The following is a 21,085-nucleotide window of genomic DNA, read 5'->3' as shown; positions in this document are numbered from 1 at the left end:
ATGTAAATTAATTCAGAGCGTGATGCTTCCTGCACACATGGACAGTGATGCCACAGAGCTTGTTACTTCTCTCTCATAACCGTTTCTTTTCCCCTTTCTGATCTAGTGCTCCCTCACCCTGCTTTTCGCCAAGAGGGCTGTCCTCCAGCACAAATTACTGTGCAAATGGCTGTCTAACCCGTAGATTTTTTTAAAAGGATTGGGGCTTTGTTGAGGCAGAAGGCTGGAGGTGGGCATGTTATGGCTCAGCGAGCAGTCACGGCTTCCTGTGCATCCTCTCTCAGTGGGGTGCAGACCCTTCTTCACACAGGTGCTTATTTTCCTCCAGCAGATATTACTGTGCGTGGCAGCAGCAGGATGAGAGCTGGTGCCTCCCAGCTGAACTCTTGCCATGATAAGCACGCTAGAAATGCCAGCAGTGTCATACCCATCCGTGGCCAAGCATCTCCTGGTAGCTAAGGGCTATCACAGGTGACGTGGTCCATGCTGAAGCTGGTAGCGTGGATGGTTTGTGTTCTCTTGTTGGATTTCCATGCCCTCCTGAACATTGCAGTGTGAGATTTATTGCTGTCTTGCTCGTGGTTAGGTGGCGAAAATGCAAAGTCTTTAAACAGTGCTTGTTGTTGGCAATTCCGGGAACTAAATGTAAAATCAGAAAAGAGATCAGAATCCAAGATTTTGGGGCTTTTCTCTGTTTTTCAGGCTTTCCTGCTGGCTTTGAAGGACACACATTCCCATGAACTCTAGAGCAGCTGATCTTTGGTGCATGTCAATCAGGTGGAGCGGTGGTTTTTGTCGATGTTGCAGGAGTTCTTGCCAAAAGCCCTGGCTCTGCTCCGTTTGTGCATGACTTGGGGAAGGTTTCCACTTCCCCCACAGTGAATTAATGCTGTGCCTTTTCTGCCTGTCTCCGGATCAGATTTTTAGCCCTATACCATTGAAATGCCTTTGCAGTCTCCCGGGTTCCCTGAGCTCTGCCTTGCAACTTCTCTGCTTCTCCTGCACGGTGAGGGAAGGTAGATTTGGGGATGGCTTAGTGCCCCCATGTCCTGGAGAGGAGCAGGTAGCGCTGGAGTGGAGCATCCCTCCTCAAATCACCTAGGGAACGTGCTCATCTCTGGCTGGGTGGATTTATTTAGCCCAGCTGCCGTGACACAAAGGCATCAATTCTGGAGATGTGACAATAGCCAAATAACAACTTGCCTTCTGCTTCCCGTTGAGGGGCACCTCGCTGGCTCTAAGACCACAGGGGTTTTTATCTCTGCCAGGGTATTTCCTCTCCCTCGTGTTTGCTTCAGGCCACATCCCTTGTTGCTGTGGGAAGCCTGCAGCAGGGATCGATGTTGGTATGTGCACGCCGCTCCCCTTGGTGGTCCTGGCATGTCCCTTCGCCGAGTGTACCGGGTTTGCCAGGCCTCCAGAAGCCCGTGGCTGAAGCTAGCAGCAATCTCACAGAGCTTGCAAGTCAACTGTGAAGACACAAGGGTTGCTCAGGTGCTTTTAAGAAGTCTACGAATACTTGCAACTCTGACGCTGCCTGTTGTGGTGGTCCTCTACAGGCTTTGCCACTGCCAAGAGAATGAAGCTGTTTGCTGTGGTTCTGCTGAGGCTGCAGCTGTGTATTTCTTGGGTTGCTTGAGTATTTCAAGCTTTATCTCTTTGGAAATTCCTGTTGCCTCATCCTGGCACGGTTCTGGTGATGATTCCGCAGTTGCAAGGGGATTGGATTCTGCAGGTACCTAAACTGATGTTTGTCTCTTTATATCCAGGGGAGGCATTTCTCAAAATCAGCTCTGGATCTGCTGGTGGACAAGGCTATGATAGCCTTTTGGAGAGAAAAAAAATCCCATTTGTTCTCCTGCCACTAACAGAAAGCGTTTCGCTGGAAGAGCAGCCGGTTTAGGAGGCTGAATTTTGGCAGTGGGTTTTGTACGAGGAACTGAAGCGATGCCTCTGAGCCTCTCTGCCTCCGATTGCACAATTTTAGTGGCTGTTGATTTCAGCTTTCCCCACTTCTGATATCCTGGTCCAAGAGGAGTAACCAAAATAACTGCAGGACTTGCTCGATGGGGAGAGAGTCAAAGCAGCAAATGCCCGGCGTGTGAGTAAGCAGCAGCTATTTGGGAGAGCAGCACCGTTACCAAGACTTGCAGGTCACAAGCACCCAGCGCTCACTTGTTTTTTGGTGTGTTTACCAACTGAACTCGTGTTTTTCTTCCCGTGAAATCTGTCTTCTTCTGTCATGCCGAGCGTGTGACCTTTCCGTCTGTCTCAGCGCAGAGATCCTGTTCCGCAGCAGCCAGCTCCGTGCCCATCCCCTGCTCCGTGGGCTTTGCTCGCCGTGGCAGAGGAACAGGATGCTCCCTGTGACTTGCAAGGTGTCACCACTGGAAAAAGTCCTCTCCTTGGCTGAGCCATGCATGGGCCCAGCCAGCTGCAAGGTTTGCTGCTTGGAAAGAATGAAGGAAAGTCCTGGAAAGGCCTCGGGGGTGTGGGAGCTGATGAGTGTATGTGTCCCAGGAGGTGACAGCCTTGCTGGCACTGGATTGCGAGGCGTTTGCAGCCACAGAGCATCTTTGCTGTGGGTTTCAGCTTGGCCTGTTTCAGGCTCCTGTCTCTGCACATCATGAGCACGCTCTGTTTCTCTCCAGGCTGCTCCAGCATCACTTGTGGTGCCTTCAACGTGCTGATGCTCTGAGCATGCCCATGTATTCCATCGGGAAAGCCACAAGACCCAGGCGAGGCGTTCCGAGTCCGGGATGAGAAGCTGGGCGCTGAGCCCGGTGCTGGTTTGGAAGCTTGTTGTAAGAAATGTTGAGTCAGGTCACATACACAACTTCCAAAACATCCTGCTAGAGCTGAAGTTTTAGGGCTCTGTGTTATATAAGTGTACAAGAGAGAATAACACCCCTCCCTTGAAATTCAGCCTGCTTTTATGGGTGGTATGGAAGACTAGGAGTTTTCCAGGCAGAGTAGTTCAGCCGTTTGCTATTTTTTATCCATTTGCCATTGAATGTCTGTACTCCCCTGAGCAGGTATGAGAGTGCTGGTTGCTTATTTATCTTCTTATGCGTCTGTCCTGTCCCTTCCCGTTGCCTCTTCCCTTGGGGTTGAGCTGCCATCACTTGTTTGGGACAAGGACAATCACCTGCCACCTTTTTTTGGTGCTCCCTGGAGCTCCAGGCTTGCTCCTGAGGGTGCTCAGCTCCAGGTGCAGGCCCAGACCGAGTGCCAAGACCCAGAGCTGGCTTCTTAATCAGCATTTTTTTTAATCTCATTACTAGACAGCTTTGCAAGCTGCATTCACAGGAAACCATACAGGTTTGCTCTTGCTGCAGAGGGTTATTCTGGCTGTGCAATCCAGCAGGTAACGTGCCACCATCCTTGTCCAGTCCACCAGCGCAGTGTAGTGGAAAAGCAGATGCTGGGAGCAGGCTGGGGAAGGGGGTTGTGTCTAGCAAAGGGCTTGTGTCTTCAACTGCCTGCCTGGATGGCTCACAAAATACTGCCCTCAAAGAAAACCTCCTTGATAGGTTGGAGAAGCTTTCCAGCCTCTGGGGAAGACGGTGAGAGGGCAGGAACCGAGTCAGGAAAAAGGCTGTGGCAGTTAGGTTTTGGCTGTCTGCTTGCTGCTTTGTGGTACTGGTTTTGTTTTGCGTTCCTGCAGCTGGGGAAAAGCCCTCGCCAGCCCATGTGCTGTGGGTGGGAAAGTGGGTTTTGAAGCGCCTCTCACCTTTCCCATGCAGCAAGCGCGGCGGTTAGGGAGCCGGGGAATGCGACGGGTGTTTGCTTTTCTTTTGCTGTGTTTGTCCTGCCAGGGAAATACCAAGCAGAACAAGGGAAATGAACTTGGTGTTGGAAAGCTGCTTGTGAAACATCTGCGGGCCAGATTTACGGTGGGGAGATGGAGACTCGGTTGGGTTGTGGCCAGCCGTGAACAGGTCAGGAGACTGTATTTCAGTAAGGTTTTAGAAATACTGGAGAGATTTCAAAGCAGCACCACGAGAATTATTAGAGTTGGAGAATGGGCTTTACAGCATGCCTCCCCGATCGTTTGTTGGCATCCCTTGCAACACAGGAGCTCTGCAAATGGGCCTGGAAAGCTTCACACTCATTGAGAACTGGTGCAATTAGTAAGTTATCAAATTGTGCAAGGAGTATCCTTTCCTTTGCATGCCAGCATGGGGTGTGGTGTATCACTGCAAAAAAAAAAAAAAAAAAAAAATCAACTTGTGATTAACAGCAATTAAATCCACCTTCTCCTCCGTGGGGGTGAGGTGCGACTGTAAGGAGCACAAACCCCATGTTCCCTCCCCGTGCAAACCAGCTCCCTGTTCCCTTTGGACAAACGTCCTTGTGCTCGACTTTCTTCTCAAGGGTGTTTAACTCACCAGCCTCGAGCGTTTGGGCTTTCGTAACCACTTCACCGAAGCAGGTTTTGTCCTGTGCTGTCGCAACGCTGGTGCTCGGACCTGGTTGGGGCTGCAGAGGGGTCTTGGTGAATGGCGGGGATGCCTTCTGCATGCCAACGGCGCTTATTTTGGCCACAGGAATGTCTATAAATAACCCCGAGTCAGGGCTCAAGGCGTTCACCGTGCCCCACACGAGTCCTCTGTCCAAGCCAGCCTTCAACACTTCCTTCTGGTTTTGGAGCGCAGCGGAGACGAGGGGAAGAGCGTCTCTCTGGAAAACCCAGAGATGACCCACGTCACGTTCGGTTGATGCTTTTTAACCTTTTTGCTTGCCTCCGTCCTGATTTTCCCCGGCTCCAGCCCAGCTCGCTGCCCTGGTATGTCAGGGAGCTGCTTTGTGGATGCTTCATAAAGTTTGGTCAACCACCTCCCAAACAGGTCCGCCTGCCACGCCGTGATTAGGGAGAGGTTGGTTTCAAATTATTCGTTAGTGTTTTATAGCGATTTACAGGAGAGGAGTAAACACTCCATACAAATGGCAATTTTTCAGGGCAGTGTCACATCACTTCTGCCTGTGCTGCACGATCAGGGCCGGGTGCTGGGATCATCCATGGTCTGTGCCTCTGCCCTGAGATGCTCGTGGTTGTAATTCCTACGGATTTTCAGCTAGGTGGATCTTGGAGCAGGCCAGCGGGCCTTGGGGAAATGATGCAACTGGATTTTGTTCCCCAACTGGGAAAGCTGTTTCATCGTACCTTTCCTCCATGTGTGTCTTCGCTCTTCTTCCCAAGCTGAAAACGCCTCCCCATCAGCTTTTGCAAGTCTCAGCCTTTCCCCACCCTCGCTGTAGGGGTGACTCCACCCAGGAGATCCCGAGGCTTGTTCTGGCTTGTTTCCTCCCTGGACACGTGCGGGGATTCGCCTGGCTGATCCCTTTTTGGGGCTAGTTGTGCTCCAACAAGCTGTGCCTGTCCTTTGCTCGGGGCTGTAAGCCCTTGGCCGTGTTGGAATCGGCACCGTCCCTTGATGCAGCACCATACAGGGAACGTGGTGGCACATCTTTGTCCCTGCGGGTAGGAGCGAGCCCTCGGTGTGCTTCCCTGTGACCGACAGCTCCTAAACTGCCATGACTCAGAGCGCCCGAATCCAAATCCAAAACTGCTGAGCGTGTGTTTCCCGCTCGCAGGGTCCCACGTGCGCGGGGCTGGTGCGGCCCCATGACTCTGAGCAAAGCGCGGTCACGCCAGCTCGTCCCCTGGCTGCTGATGTTGCAGAGGGGCAGGCTTGAGCCTTTTGGGGTAGGTTTGCTCTGGATATCGCTGTGGGGCTGGGTTTTCCTGCAGCCTCCCCAGGAAGGGGGTGCAATGCAGGACAGGAGGTTGCGTGCTCCTTGCAGAGCAGCTCAGAGTAACACCAAGCCTTAAAAATACCGCAGAACGCGCCCTTCAAAACCTGGATCACTTCACAGGGGGAAGATGTGGCTTTTCTAAGGAAGAAAAATCTGTTTTTCAGAAATTCCCTGGGGCTTCTCAATGTTTGGAGATGTTGAGATGAGACAACCGCCGTTTGCTAACGGTTTGCATCCTCTGGTGATGGGAGCAGGTTGGTCCGTGTGGCAGCAGAGAGGGCTGGGAGCTGTAAACTGGCTGCAGAAAGGACTGCAACAAAGATCTTGAGTTATTTTTAGAGAAGGAAGGAAAGAAAAAAAGAGGAAATGCTTCTATTTGCTCATCTCTTTCGCTGCTCAGGCTTGGAGTCTGTCTGTCGTGAGGAATTCCTCCAGTCGGTGACACAGACAGGCTCCAAGTTCCCTCCACATCACCTCCCTGAGCTATGTGTGCAGAGCTGGCTGAGTGGCTCCTCGTTTTCAGTGGTAAGCTAATGTAGGGCCTGGTTATTTTTGTTTTCCCCTAGCTGTCTCCCACAGCTGCATTTCCTCAAGCCAGCACAGAGCCTGCAGAAACACCCAGGACAGGAACCCTCAGCCGAGGGTACCCCGGCTCTCTGCAGAGGCAACAGCCTGGTTGGGACGAGCCAGGAATTTCTGCCTTCAAATCCTGGATCACGTCCCATATGGCAGGGGCTTCGCTTCCTGCCTCAGTGTCCCTGAAAATGGAATATTTTAGTGAGCCCCAGACAGCTCTTGGACAACATCCCCCATGGCTCCATCTATTTATTCTCAGAGGGATGTGACTCTAAATTACGACTTTGTTTCTTCCTCTAGTGTCCTCGCTGCAGGAGGGAGCTTAAAACACTGGCTGCAGGTAGCTCCTGAAATAGTTCCTGAATAGTGGGATTTTAGGGCATTCCTCTCCCTGCTTGGGTCTGAGCTGCCTATTAATAGTGTAAATCTTCTGGGAGAGCCTCCTCCCCAAAAATGGATAAGAGCTGCTGAGCTGAAATGCTTTGAGTCTCACCTGGGTGTTGTGGAAAAGTCTGTACATCGCCAGAGCACCCGCGGGTGGCTCTGCAAACAAAACATCATTGCGTATTTCCTTCCCCAGGGGATTTACCTTCTGGACTAGACGGGACAGGGACAGGCTGAACTGCGCTGTGTGATCAGATGAGGGCATTTGGCCACGATTCTTTGGGCTCAGCAGTTCCTTCCCACGTAAAGGCTGGGACCAGCGCCGTGCAGGAACACGCCTGGCTCTCCCGTCTTACCTAAGAGCTCCAGAAAGAGTCAAGGTCTTCAAGCCAGGAGGGTGTTGGAGCTAAATTTGTGCATATTTTTAAGAGGGTTGTTGGGAACAGTTCCCCAGGGGCTATGAGGTGTTCTCTGTCCCCCTTGATAACTTTTACATTGAGACTGGATGATTTTCTAAAGGAGCTTCTCTGCCTCTAATTCAGGAGGAGAAACAAGTTTCTAGGGACAGGTCAGACTTGACAAGCACAACACTGTCAAGTTTTTTTATTTTAAATTTTCTGTCTAACTGGTGAGGTTTCACAAAGACGTGTTGGGTCACTAAAATAATATACGGACGGGTGATGCGTTCTCGTGGCTCAGCTGGACCGTGCTCACTTGTCACCAGCCAGAGCAAATAAACATGGCATATCCAGCTGAGATTACATCCCGGGTGTGTCATCTCCCTGCCTGAATGCCAAGGATGTGTGTGACGGGGACCTAAATAGACCTGTAAGCTCTAGGGACAGGAGGAGGCCGGTGGCTCAGCTGGGAAGGGATATAGGATTTGGGTGTAAGGGGATTTCTAGGATTTCTGGCAAGTCGTTTTGCAGAAGCAGAAGAGCAGTTTACGCTGTGTGGAGCCTCCAGGGCTGCTGTCAGCAGAGCACGGGGCCAGCGCTGACCGCAGAGCGAACTTTGCAGCTGCGAACGGGTTAACCGAGGATGAATCAAGCTGTCCTGATTTTTGAGAAAGGAGCAGCTGTGTGACGTGGTGTGTCGCAGTGATGTCACCTCACCCCAGCAGAGGCAAAGGAGTCGAGATTAATTGAACTGCCTTTGCCCTGTATGCACGTGCCTCCGTCCTCTGCACCCTCCGAGTGCTGCTGTGCAGCCAGGCAATCTGTACCAGCCTGTGTTTGAAAGTTTGGGGCAGCTCTCGGCTGCCTGACATCAACACCCAGCATCGTGGCAGTTACTGGAGACGCCTGTAACAAAAAAACCTCTGTCTCTTCCTGGGATGCTGAAATTGCGCTGGGATTTCGCACGGATTTAGCACAGAGCGCGTGTGCTACAAGAATGAGGCTCTGAAAAGTGCACAAATCTTTGTGGGTGAGGTTCTCCCTATGAGTTACTGCCTTCAGGGTACTCTTAAAACCAATTGTTACACCCCGTAAGTAACCTGCATCAAGGTTTAGCAAGCTGAGACATTTAAAAAAAAGCTATTTAATGCTGGCTGTGAGTGTCGGCATCTCCTCAGTGGGCTGTAGAAGGGCGTTTCAGCTCTCCCATCTCTTCTTTTTGCAGCTGCAGAGCTACTTTGCTGCCTGTGAAGACGAGACGCCGGCCATCAGAAACCACGACAAGGTTCTGCAGCGGCTCTGTGAACATCTGGACCATGCTCTGCTCTATGGGTGAGCGTGGAGCCTGCCCTTTCCACCGTGCTCTGCCTAGCGTGTAGCCTCAGCACGGGGAAGCCATCTAGGCGTTAATTGGGATGGAGATAACGAAGCCCTTGTTTAACCTTCTTCTGGCCTTCTTTCTCCTCCCAGCCTGCAAGATCTTTCCTCGGGCTACTGGGTGCTGGTCGTTCACTTCACCCGCCGGGAAGCCATCAAACAGATAGAAGTGCTTCAACATGTGGCCACCAACTTGGGACGCAGTGAGTATTCGCAGACGCTGCCCCGGCTCTGTGAGCAAACCTCAGCGCAGGGGTGTCTGGCAGGAGACCCAGGCGAGTTGTGTCGGCCACTTGTTTGAGGGCTGGGGCTGCAGGCAGGCTGAGGGAGCCAGCGGGCAGCTCCCCACTAAGTCTGGCTCACCTTGGCTGAGGAGGTGAGAGTCCTGGCATGCTGGCTCTAGAAATAATTTTACCATGCCTCAGGACTGGGTGTTGCTGGGTCAGAGATCATAGAATCACAGAATCATTCAGGTTGGAAAAGCCCCTCGGGATCATCGAGTCCAACCCTCAGCCCGACTCTACAAAGTTCTCCCCTACCCCACATCCCCCAACAGCTCATCCAAACGGCCCTTAAACACACCCAGGGATGGGGACTCCACCCCCTCCCTGGGCAGCCTATTCCACTCTCTGACCACTCTTGCTGTGAAAAATTTTTCCCTCGTGTCCAGCCTGAACCTCCCCTGTTGCAGTTTAAAGCCGTTCCCTCTTGTTCTGTCACTAATCCCCTGGGAGAAGAGACCAGCACCAACCTCTCCACAACGTCCTTTCAGGGAGCTGTAGAGAGTGATGAGGTCTCCCCTCACCTTCTCCTCCTCACACTGAACAGTCCCAGCTCCTTCAATCTCTCCTCACAGGATTTATTCTCCAGGCCATTCCCCAGCCTCGTTGCCCTCCTCTGCCCTCGCTGCAGCCCCTCGAGATCTCTCTTGTATTGAGGTGCCCAAAACTGGACACAACCCTCCAGGTGTGGCCTCACCAGTGCAGAGCACAGGGGGACTATCACCTCCCTGCTTCTGCTGGTCACACTATTTCTAATCCAAGCCAGGATGCCGTTGGCTTTCTTGGCCACCTGGGCACACTGCTGGCTCATGTTCAGCTGTTTGTCAATGAGAACCCCCAGACCCTTCTCTCCCAGACAGCTCCAGCCACACCTCCCCAAGCCTGTAGCCATGCAGGGGGTTGTTGTGGCCCAAGTGCAGGACCTGTCACTTGGCCCTGTTGAAGCCCATCCCGTTGACGTTGGCCACCGATCCAATCTAGCCAAGTCTCTCTGTAGAGCCTCCCTGTCCTCGTGCAGACCGACACTCCCGCTTCACTTGGTGTCACCTGCGAACTCACTGGTGACACACTCTGTGTCCTTATCGAGATCATCCATAAAGATGTTGAACAGAAATGGTCCCAGCACCGAGCCCTGAGGAACACCACTTGTGACCGGCCACCAGCTGGATTGAGCTCCACTGGCCACCACTCTCTGGGACCATCCAGCCAGCCAGTGCTTGACCCAGCAGACTACAGATGTAGCCTTGCTTCTGCTGCCGTGAAGCCAAAGCGATCTGCTGGGCTGTGCTCTCGGGAGGGGTTTCTGACAAAGGGGAGGCGTCACCTCTCACCCCAGAATGTCTCTCTGTAGCTGTCATTTGCCCGATGCTGCTTCTCCCCTGCTGTGAATTGTCTGTAGTGGATGTTTGGGACCATCGAGGCCACTTTTGATGCAGGATGGTGTGCAGAGACCTCCTCTCTGCCTGATTATCCCAACACCCTTCATCTCCCAAGCCCCGTACCGGTGAGAGCGGAGCCGAGCGCAGACTCCACCGTCACCTCTCTCTGCACCAGAATTTGTGTAATAAATCGCACCCGCGCTGATTTAGAGCGATTCTCCCTCTGTCTCTCCTGTCTCCTGATCCCTGCTGGAAATGCCAGCAGGGCTCCCATCTTGCTGGAGAGACACAGTTGTGTGTCTGCTTCTCAACCAGCTACCACGCAGTCTCTTATTCCCATTCCCCCTCCAAATTGTGAATGTGCCCCTTCATTTCCCGCTGACATTTCTCCCCACAGATTTTCCCAATGGTCAGCTGCTCCCCTGAAATGACACGAATGAATGATCTGATGTGTTTTAACTGATTTGTGATTATTTCCAGGTTTGCTTCGCTTCTCCAGCATTTCCCCACAGATAAATCTCTCTGCTGCTTTGTTTTCAGGCCGGGCATGGCTGTACCTAGCCCTCAACGAAAACTCCTTGGAGAGCTATTTGAGGCTGTTCCAGGAGAACCTCAGCCTGCTGCACAAGTACTATGTCAAGTGAGTATCCTGGCTCCTTCTCATCTGGGCACGGGTTGGCATCCCTTCTTGTCAGAAGCCAGCCCTAATTTGCCTGTGGGGAACAAGCAGTTGACCAGGGTTTGATTTTTTTTTTTTTGTTTGTTTTTGTTTTTTCTCCTTGTGGGTTTTGCAGAGCTTTTGCAGGATTAATTTAAAGGTCCCAGATGTGGACGCACTGTCCTGTATAAGAGGGTCTGCAAGCATCTCTCCTAGTTACTGCCTTTACTCCCAGTCCCAAACGTGCCCTTTATATTCTTCCATGTTTTCCAAGAAGCTGCTGAGCTCTTGTCCAGGGACCCAGCTCGGGTGGATGCCTGGAAATCTGGCTGTGGCTCGGTTCAGGGACAGCACATAGGGGATTCCTGACTGCTCTGAGCCACACGTATCTGCCCTTAAGCTCTGCCGTCACTCTTAGGAGGCAGACAGCAGGCTCACAGCTCTGGGGCCGTTTGTACGGCAGCTCGGAGACATGCCACCAAGAAAACAGAAGGGCAGTTGTAGCTGTTTCTTCTCTCTCCCACATCTCTAAAGCTCTTTTGTTTTATCCATGCTGCAGGAACGCCCTGGTTTGCAGTCACGATCATCTGACCTTGTTCTTAACGCTGGTGTCTGGGCTGGAGTTCATCCGCTTCGACTTGGATCTGGTGAGTGTTTTATGTTTGTCTTGGCTCTGGGAGAGCAGGTACGTGGAGCAGGGGGAGTCCCGGGTGTCCCCCTGTGCTCTGCACTGGTGAGGCCACACCTGGAGTGTTGTGTCCAGTTTTGGGCACCTCAATACGAGAGAGATCTCGAGGGGCTGGAGCGAGGGCAGAGGAGGTCAACGAGGCTGGGGAAGGGCCTGGAGAATAAATCCTGTGAGGAGAGATTGAAGGAGCTGGGACTGTTCAGTGTGAGGAGGAGAAGGGGAGGGGAGACCTCATCACTCTCTACAGCTCCCTGAAAGGACGTTGTGGAGAGGTTGGTGCTGGTCTCTTCTCCCAGGGGATTAGTGACAGAACAAGAGGGAACGGCTTTAAACTGCAACAGGGGAGGTTCAGACTGGACATGAGGGAAAAATGTTTCACAGAGAGTGGTCAGAGAGTGGAATAGGCTGCCCAGGGAGGGGGTGGAGTCCCCATCCCTGGGTGTGTTTAAGGGTCGTTTAGATGAGCTGTTGGGGAGAATTTTGTAGAGTCGGGCTGAGGGTTGGACTCGATGATCTGAAAGGTCTTTTCCAACCTGAATGATTCTGTGATTCTTGTTGGTCTTCAGCTGAAAACGCGAAGCTGCCATTTTTAGGAAAGGCTTTAGGCTGGGGTCTCTGGAGATCCAGCAGCGGGATTTATTCCTATTGCTCAGTCATTCCTCTGCGTGAGTCAGAAGAGGAGCAAGGCAGGTGTGGGGAAGCCAGCTGCGGGACAGATTGGTGGGGATAAAGGAGTTGAGCTCTGCAAGTGTGGTACGAAATGCTGGCGTCCCTCCAGGTAAACACAAAGCCACTGGCTAACCCCGGTGTCGCAGCGGAGCCGCTGAGTTTCCTCTGAAAGGCAGCAGGAGTGGACAGTCAGAGAACATTCGAGGACGGTTACGGCTGCGCTAATAGCTGCGTGCAGTGACTCAGAGCCTGACTCACCCCACGCTCTCTTCTCTGCAGGATGCTCCTTACCTGGATCTGGCCCCGTACATGCCAGATTACTACAAACCTCAGTACCTGCTGGACTTTGAGGACCGTCTGCCCAGCTCCGTCCACGGCTCGGACAGCCTGTCCCTCAACTCCTTCAACTCAGTCACCTCCACCAACCTGGAATGGGACGACAGCGCCATCGCTCCATCCAGTGAAGGTCAGTGGTTTTTTGGAGATGGGTGTGGTCGGGGCCTTGTGCTCCCACACCCCCTTCGGCTGAGCTGCTGCACCGGACGAGACACCAGATGAGGTAGTAAATGATGGGCTGAAAGAGCAAAGCGAGAGACCCAGCTGTGAGTCTCTCCCGTCTTGCCCTGAGAGGTGCTGGGGTTTAAGCTGTGGACAGCCCCTTTGCCTCAGAGCAGGAGATAACTTGCTCTGCTAGTCACCTCAGGCCGCGTTTCCATCCTGGGGTGTGTGTTTTTGCAAGAACTGGAGAAATCTCTGCAGGGAGTGAAAGCTGTGCCAGTATCTGAACACGGTGTCCAGTTCAGAGCAGGTTCGCAGGGCTGCAGAGGACCCTTTTTAACTGCTGGTTTTGCAATCCAGACACCCAAATACGCTGGAGGTGGTGGGGAATAGTTTGCAGAGTCTTTTCTCCATGTCCGCAGTCTGAGGGAAAGGCAGCCAGGGGTCTTAGAGGTGCTGGTTTTTCCTCTTTATGCATCTTAACTTGAGCAGCCTGATGAGTTGTCATACTCACGCCCTTATCCCTGTCAGAGGCAGCTGGATGTTGTTCCTGATGAACTGAGAGGACACGTACCTTGTGCCTGCCCCCTTAACCTGCTTCAGGCTGAAGCAGGAGCTCTTATCCTCACGAAGCATGTTCACCTGAGGGAGCAGCTCTGCTGCTGCTGTTCTTAATCCAAAATATATTGGCTCTGTTCCTTTTTTGCTGTCAATTTGAACAAACCGAGATCAGGGGATTCTGGAATAAATGGGGCGATGCCATTAATGGGATGCGGTGAATTCAGGACTGAGTCCACCTACGGGTTCCCTCTGAGACAGGGCTCCGCCAGTTGCCTTTTACATGCGAGACAGAAACTGCAGATACTAAAGATTCTGAGAAAGAACAGTCCGGGATGGACGTTGGCATCCTTTCAGCAAAGGGTTTTGAAGCACAGCACTGTTTTGGGCTCACCTGCGGCATCTGTGCTCGTGCTGTAAGCGTGAAAGGGTTTGGTTTGGGGAACTCACTTATCCTTCAGCATCCTAGGTGGGTTGGAGATGGCCCGAGGAGCCTGGCAATAAAAGTCACAAGAAGAAACTTCTCTGTCCCCAGAGGTTTGGCGTGAGCAGCCGTTTCAGTGCTTGCTGCACCCCCTGGGCTTGTATTCCTGTTGCTTCCCCGGCATCTTGGTGCCAGCACATCTCCTGACTGTCCCTATTGACTGGGCAAGGGGTGTCACTTGGGTTTGGCTGCACTCTCCAGCCTGTCTGGTGGATGGAAGCTTAATGCTCAAGAGAAGAGGGGGTTGGAGTAGAGAAACCAGGAGATTTTGGAGCTACATTTTGGTTTTGGCATCATCACAAGCTATTCTGTGTGCCCGGGCAGCGGTTGTGATCTGTGTCTCCGTTTCCCCATGCGTAGAGGCGTTGGTGCTGATGTAGAAATACCTGATCCTCTGCTGCGGGACCAGGTCGGTGGCGGTGCAGCCCAGGAGGGCAGGAATTGCTGCTCTTCCTCCCCTGTGGAGGAATTTCACTTCAATAACGGTTTCACTGCTCGTCATTTCAACAGGAGCATCTCGCTGCCCTGGGAGTGTAGGTGGAGCTGGGGATTTTAGGATCAGAGGACAAGTTTTTCCCTTTAATCAGACCCCTGGCTTTGCAAACATTAATGAGTCAAACATCACAGTGTATATGGGCGGTAAGTGTGAGGTGGGGAAGCTGAGGCACAGAGTGATTAAATTCATTCACAAAGGGGATCCCTGATTAGGTACATGCCACCGATCGTCCTTCTGGTTTAGCTTTCCAGCAGCTTGCATAATGGGGCCTTCATCCTTCACTGGTCCCGTTGTAGCTCCCACAACACAAACATCCAGCAGGAACAACCCTAAGAGCAGCCAGTTTCCATTTGCATCCATGTTCCCTAACTATTTTCTCATGCGTTTCAGATACTGGTGGAAGATTGGTTTGTTTCTTTCCCATCTCCCTCCCCAAATCCCCTTCACACTCGCCCCTGTCCCCCCTCCCTCCCCACTACTTGTATTTCTAATCCTGAGTTTTATCCCTCGTTTTTGTAGATTATGATTTTGGAGATGTCTTTCCAGCAATGCAGACCATGCCCAGCAGAGACTGGGAAGGTGGGACATACTCATCTATTACAACGTTTTGTTTTTCTCTCTGCATTGCTGCCACCTGAAGCTTGCTGCATGCTCCCTGGTTCATTTCTTTTAACAAGCAAACCACCACATCTTGATGGAATTCAGTAGAGGCAGAACGGAGCGGAAAAGGTCCCCCAAGGTGGGAGGTTGTGTGTCTCCTCTGTCTTTCCCAGCTCCTGGCGTATGCAGGCACGCTCACCTGGGCTTGTATCCCGGAGCAGAGGGATGTTTTCCTGCCTCTGATGCTGCCTCCGTGTCTTCTAGACATGTCTGCCCCAGCACGCGGGATAGCAGACATGAGGCTGGAGTTTCGAGTGTGGTTCTGTGGCTGCTCGATACGTTACAGCCTGTGTTGATAAAGGACCCTTTATTTTATTAGAAATATTATAAAAGAAAAGCTGCAAAATCACCCCTGCAGGATACGAGCGTGACCTTACGCCGTAGGAGATTTCCTCTTTGGGGTAAAGCTGATTGAAAAACTCATCCACCTTCATTGATTTCCCGAAAGACCTGGAAAACAGCTGAATTAATTCTGCTTTCTTTAATTTGGGGATTTTTGCAGGGATTAATTTGAGAGGTCCAAGGTTGTTTTCCTTGGACCCTGCTGTCCCATGTCAAAACCCCTCTCTCAAAGCCACAACATCCAGCACATGGCTGTGCTCAGTTTGGGTCACTACACTTTTTTTTTTAATTTTTTTTTTTTTTTACCAGTTCTAAAACTAACTTGTCAGCTATGTCTGACCTTTATGGTCAAGAGCATGTGCCCATTTTAGAGGAACTTGTTCTCCTTCCTCCACGTGCAGTCCCTGTGTGTATCCTTTGCACGTCACAGGAGTAGGAGACCTCTCTGCTTTACCCCCGGAGGAGATACACCCACGCTCTGTCCTTTCAGCTAAAAACTGGATGGAGCCTTGGGTCTGAATTGCCTTGGCCGGTACCACCTGAATATTTGGGGAAATTCTGCCTGAATTCCATGTGGATTGCTCTTGGGCTCTAACACGCTCCCTTTCATCTTCTTTCTCACCCCACGCACAGAGATGCCCACTGGTTTAATGTGTCCCTGAAGCTTGAGTGTACCCCTAGAGGGTACAAACCACGTTTCCAAACCCAACACCCAGCGAACAACTTAACCGTGGGTGTTGGGTGCAGGCTGGGAGAAGCCGAGGGGTGCTGGGGGCAGATCCCTCTGGGTTTCGGAGGCGTGCACGGCTCCCGTGTGCGGGTCCCGGCTGCAAAGCAGGGTCGTTGTGATCCACTGCTGCTCCACGCTGGGTTCCTGGGTGCTGAGCAAACCTCGGCCGTAGCAAAGTTTTCATCCCACCCGCCCCCACCGGGTTAACTCACTGATGCATTCTTTGCTGTTTGTACACAGAGCGAGGGGTTAAGAAAGTTGGAGCAGTTTCCCGTTTTCAGCAAATGCATTTTGGGGTAAAATTCTGTATTTTGGACAAAGATCGTTTTGTCTCCACAGGACCAGCAGGGTTTAGGCAAAAGAAGTGACGTTCATTTTGGTGATACAGGCTAGAAGGCTGGGACTGAAACAGCTTTTAAACGTTTTATTTTCCCTTTAATGCAGACATTAAAAATCTCCCCGATTGACTCTCCTTGACAGAGTTCACACCCTCCGCGCTGCGGGGCAGGCGTCTCAGCAGGACAAAGCAGCATTTTGAAATCGGCTGTCACAAAACTGCCTTTATTAGGTGTTATTTTTTTTTTTATGAGAGGTTTCATTTTCCTACTCAAAACCTACGCCCCCGAGTCAGTCTGCCAGGGGCTGCGGTTCCCTTCAGAAGGGTTATCCCTGCCTAGCAAGAGGTTTCTAGCTGGCTTTGGAAATGAAGGGTGCTGGAGAAGAGAAGGGCGTGGGTAACCTTCCCGTTTAACCTTGACTTTGTGGATGGATAACTCTGAGCATGATTCCTGTAGCCCTTCTCTGCTGCTCCTTTTCCCTCTCGAGACTAACATGGGCCAAGCCTGTCTGTGCCGCCTGCTGTCCTCGGACCCCGGTGAATGCTGTGCGTGTCCCCCCACCATTTCCAGTCCCCCATGTGTGTCTCGTGCAAGCGGAGGAAAGCAGCCGGCTCCGTAAGGATCGCTGACTCCGTTTCTGCCCTTCTAGCCAAGTGAGCATCTTCCTAAGACCCCGTCGCAGGGGAGAAGCAGCAGTGCAGCGCAGCAGCCTCGTTAGCTCGCTGTCACCTTGCTAAGGAGCACCGTGGGCCCCAACACCCCTCAAGTTCCTCCCCGAGGACACTACCTCTACTTCTTAATCTGGCTGCAGAGTGAACGAGCTGTCATTTCCAGGCGTTGTCTAAATTGCAGAGTGATGCTGGGTCGCGCGCTGGCCCCGCTGTCCCTCCTTGCGAAGAGCCTGCTGCCCGCAGCGATCTCTGAAGCTAAGCTGGTCCAGGGTGCTCTGCCGCTGCCCAGGATGGGGTCACCTGCAAGCAGTGCGGTGACCGTGTAGTGCCCCAAGCCCCCAGCGTGCAGCTTTGCTTGATTTGCCTTGATCCGGGTGCCCGAGCTGACGTTAATCCCGCTCTTCCCTTCTTGTCTTTGCAGACGGAGAGCTCACAGACACGCTCAGCTGCCCGCGCTCCACCGCCTCGGAGGCGAATGGCAGCAAGGCCTCTGTGAAGAGCCCGACGCAGCGCTACAACCCCTTCAACGAGGAGAAGGCCGACGTGCTGTCCTCCACCGAGACCACGCCGGTGCACACAGCTTCCCAGGAGAAGGCAGAAGCCACCCCTGAAGGAACGGACCAGTCTGAGAGCTGCACGGAGCTGGAGGTCATCAGGTAGGGACAGGGCTGCCTGGCCTGGAAACATGCCCCTGAGTGTCATCTGTCACCAGAGGTTGATGATGTACCCCCCCCTTCTAGCCCAACATAGAATCATAGAATCATTCAGGTTGGAAAAGCCCCTCGGGATCATCGAGTCCAACCCTCAGCCCGACTCTACAAAGTTCTCCCCTACCCCACATCCCCCCACAGCTCATCCAAACGGCCCTTAAACACACCCAGGGATGGGGACTCCACCCCCTCCCTGGGCAGCCTATTCCACTCTCTGACCACTCTTGCTGTGAAAAATCTTCTCCTCATGTCCAGTCTGAACCTCCCCTGTTGCAGTTTAAAGCCGTTCCCTCTTGTTCTGTCACTAATCCCCTGGGAGAAGAGACCAGCACCAACCTCTCCACAACGTCCTTTCAGGGAGCTGTAGAGAGTGATGAGGTCTCCCCTCACCTTCTCCTCCTCACTGAACAGTCCCAGCTCCTTCAATCTCTCCTCACAGGATCTGTTCTCTAGACCCTTCACAGAGACAGCATCTGTGGTGTAGCCTTCATAAAATCACGAGAAAGTGGTTCTATACCTCCAGACACCAACTGATGCTCTGTAGATGTCAACAGAGCTGGTTCCTCGGTCTGTAGAGCTACAGGCTGGCTCGACATAAACACCTTTGCCCGACAGCCTGTATCAGAGAGCTCAGAGGAAGCCGTGAGCTTTTATTTGAAGCTTTCTCCAGCTGGTGGCAGGTTTGCGGCAACTCTGGGTCTCAGATCTTCCCTCCTGTCCTTCCTCTTTGTCAAAGAGCTGTGGCTAAACCTGTTGAGGGAGATGCCTCCGCAGACCTGCTGGCCTGTGTTTGACTCTTGCAGAGGAGATCCCCAGGGGTCCCTCGGAGCCCTTAACCCAGACAGAGAGCTCCAGGCTCTGTCTGCTCACACCCAGGGATGGGAGCACCCCACAACCAGCCCAGCAGGCCTGTGCTTTGTTCTTGCACCCTGTTTTTCCTGGGAGGAGCAGAGGAGCTGGGTTACGTCACACCCCGCTCTCCGGCGGACAGGAGGGAAGGGGGGAGCCAAACCCAAGTGACCTGGCAGCAGTTTGGGTGCCATGGGAGGCCTGAACACTTCCACATCCCGGTGTGCTGTGCGGCTGGAGCCTGCATCTCCCTCTTCTGGCAGGCAGGGACACGGCATTCCCACGTCCTCTTGAAACCTTCTCCCTTCCCAGCATCTTGCTCTCACGCAGGGATTTCTCCCGCATCACTTTAGCTCTACATCCATTTGTGATCCCCTTTGCAGCCAACGGAAGCCCAAGACGCTGTGTCCAGCAGCTGATGCCTCTTTTCTTTTTTGGATAGGGAGGAAACAGTGTCCATACCTGCTTTTCTTGTGGTGGCTGGCATGGAGACAGGGCCTCTATGTGGCTGCACATTGAGCGATGTTCTTGATAGAAGGATTTCTCTGCAATAGGGAAAACTGCAAAGGAAGGTGGCTGGGAATGGGTGGGACCCCTCTCTGTATTGCAGGAGTCTAAGCAGGCACAGATGAGTGACGGGTCTCTCGCCATGCAGGTTAGCCAAGAAGAAGAAAACGGGCAAGAAAAAGAAAGCAAAACCCGAGGAGGCGGTGAACAGCGCTGCGCCCGTGGTGCCTGAGACCCAGCAGGCCAGCGGAGACAGCGGCGTGAACGGGCTGAGCGACAGAGAAGACCCGCAGAGAGACGAGGGTCCCGCTGCCCCGGCGGGTGAGCCAAGCCCGGGCGGGCAGGAGGAGGGTCGCGAGCGCTCGACCCTGAGCCAGCTGGCCTTACACATCCCCGAGATGAAGGACACGTCCATGGAGAGCGTGGGGCAGCCGCTGAGCAAGGTGATGGACAGACTCAACGGGCAGCTGGACCCCGGCGGCTGGAACGCCCCCCTCGAGCCCCCCGGGCAGTCCTTTCGGACTGGCACGCCAGGGGAGACCCCGGATGGATCGTCCTCTGGCGACTTTAGTGAGGGGATTTCAGCCCCCATGGACTTCTACCGCTTTACCGTCGAGAGTCCAAACGCTGCTGCACCAGGTGGTGGCCACCATGACGCTCCAGGGCCTGGCCAACCGCCACATGTTTCTGGTAGCCCTGAGGCTCCTGAAGAAGAAGAAAGGAGAGAGCGAGAAGCAGTTGGGGCAGTAGAGGAGTCTGGAGGGGGGAGTGATGAACCCCAAACTCTCCAGACAGAAACCGCCGACCCCCAGGCTCTCCACGAGCCGAAGAAGGAGCAGCCCAGCCCTTCCCCGAGCAGCGCCGAGGACTCTGGCGTGGAGGAAGGGCAGGGCAGCCCTTCGGAGCTGACCCATCCCTCCGAGTTCAGGTGAGGCTGGGTTTGCTCAGCAGAGAGAGCATCTTCCAAACAGTCTTGAGCTCAAGCTGGCACTTTTTCCTTTGTCCTTGGTTTGGGGGGCAAAGACCATCCTCTTCCAGGATGAAGATGAGACACAAGGGGTCAGGAGGAGAAGGTCTTGGGGGGCCAACAGGTGCCCAAATCACAGACAAGTTCAATGAGGAAGGGGATTACCCTTCCTGGACTCACCCAGCCCCACGTCTATGTCCATCCTCTGCTCTCTGTCTCTTCACAGGGTGGATAACAACCATCTCCTCCTGCTGATGATCCACGTCTTCCGGGAGAACGAGGAACAGCTGTTCAGGGTAAGGTGGTCACCATGGATCTCCCACGAAGGGCCGGCTCTGGGCCTGCATCGCGAGCTGAGCTCTTTTCTCTCCACACAGATGATCCGAATGAGCACGGGGCACATGGAGGGGAACCTGCAGCTGATCTACGTCCTGCTGACAGATTGCTACGTGTACCTCATCCGGAAAGGTATCCCATCCCCATAGCCTCTGTGCTCAGCTGCAGGGAGGGAGGTTTGCTTGATCCATGCTTGTCCATAAATTAGGGCACCAGAGCTCACTACCTTCCCTGCCAGCTCCTGCTAGTTCCCTCGTGTCCCCCGGCGCGGTGGCAGTCACAGTAGTGAGCTCAGGTTGATTTGTCCCCCGAGAAGCCCTGGGACACGTGCCCTGTGGCTCCGTGCTGCTCGGGACACAGCTTGGTTGGCAGGTCTGTCGCTGCCGCTGCGCAGTGGCCCAGATCTGGGCAGCACTGGGCTCCTTCGCCCACCCCTCATGTGTCTCTTCGTGTCTGTGCCAGGGGCAGCGGAGAAGCCGTACATGGTGGAGGAGGCCGTTTCCTACAACGAGCTGGACTACATTTCGGTGAGTGCAGCCTGAGTCGGGTCAGCCCTCCTGGGGGGAGCAGGAGGGGAGTTTGGGGGTCAGTCCTCACCTCTCTGGCCGTGGGGGTGTCAGGAGCATCGTGGTGGGGTGGTTTTGTGGGGCGCTTTGTACCCTGGGGAGCATTTTGTCCAGTGAAACTTTGAGACTGGGAGAGTTAGAAGGGATCCCCCCTCAAATGCCACCTCTGTGGTGCCCAGCTTGATCGTACCTTTGCATGGGCA

The 21,085-nt window shown here is 53.4% G+C and overlaps 2 protein-coding genes across 4 annotated transcripts in view; both read left to right on the top strand.

Annotated features, from left to right (window-relative positions):
• Nucleotides 1-21,085, top strand: part of PLEKHM2 (pleckstrin homology and RUN domain containing M2) — a 38,943-nt gene that overhangs the window by 12,641 nt on the left and 5,217 nt on the right. For 2 of the 3 annotated variants that reach the window (XM_074848225.1, XM_074848224.1), the window contains exons 2-12: nucleotides 8,344-8,450; nucleotides 8,589-8,698; nucleotides 10,696-10,795; nucleotides 11,373-11,460; nucleotides 12,450-12,636; nucleotides 14,726-14,785; nucleotides 17,369-17,603; nucleotides 19,162-19,941; nucleotides 20,207-20,276; nucleotides 20,358-20,448; nucleotides 20,779-20,843. In XM_074848225.1, coding sequence (XP_074704326.1) covers nucleotides 8,344-8,450; nucleotides 8,589-8,698; nucleotides 10,696-10,795; nucleotides 11,373-11,460; nucleotides 12,450-12,636; nucleotides 14,726-14,785; nucleotides 17,369-17,603; nucleotides 19,162-19,941; nucleotides 20,207-20,276; nucleotides 20,358-20,448; nucleotides 20,779-20,843 — 1,893 coding nt within the window. The remainder of the gene's footprint in view (nucleotides 1-8,343; nucleotides 8,451-8,588; nucleotides 8,699-10,695; nucleotides 10,796-11,372; nucleotides 11,461-12,449; nucleotides 12,637-14,725; nucleotides 14,786-17,368; nucleotides 17,604-19,161; nucleotides 19,942-20,206; nucleotides 20,277-20,357; nucleotides 20,449-20,778; nucleotides 20,844-21,085) is intronic. The other variant, XM_074848227.1, reaches the window with a different exon arrangement.
• On the top strand, nucleotides 2,067-5,759 carry LOC141933667 (uncharacterized). Its single transcript, XM_074848547.1, is given in 5 exon segments — nucleotides 2,067-2,101; nucleotides 2,276-2,507; nucleotides 2,977-3,063; nucleotides 3,065-3,205; nucleotides 3,208-5,759. Coding segments are annotated over 5 exon segments (858 nt in total). The 3' UTR covers nucleotides 3,571-5,759.

This window comes from Strix aluco, chromosome 22 (assembly GCF_031877795.1).
Source record: "Strix aluco isolate bStrAlu1 chromosome 22, bStrAlu1.hap1, whole genome shotgun sequence".
NCBI lineage: Eukaryota > Metazoa > Chordata > Aves > Strigiformes > Strigidae > Strix > Strix aluco.
This window is presented reverse-complemented; position numbering and strand designations above follow the sequence as displayed.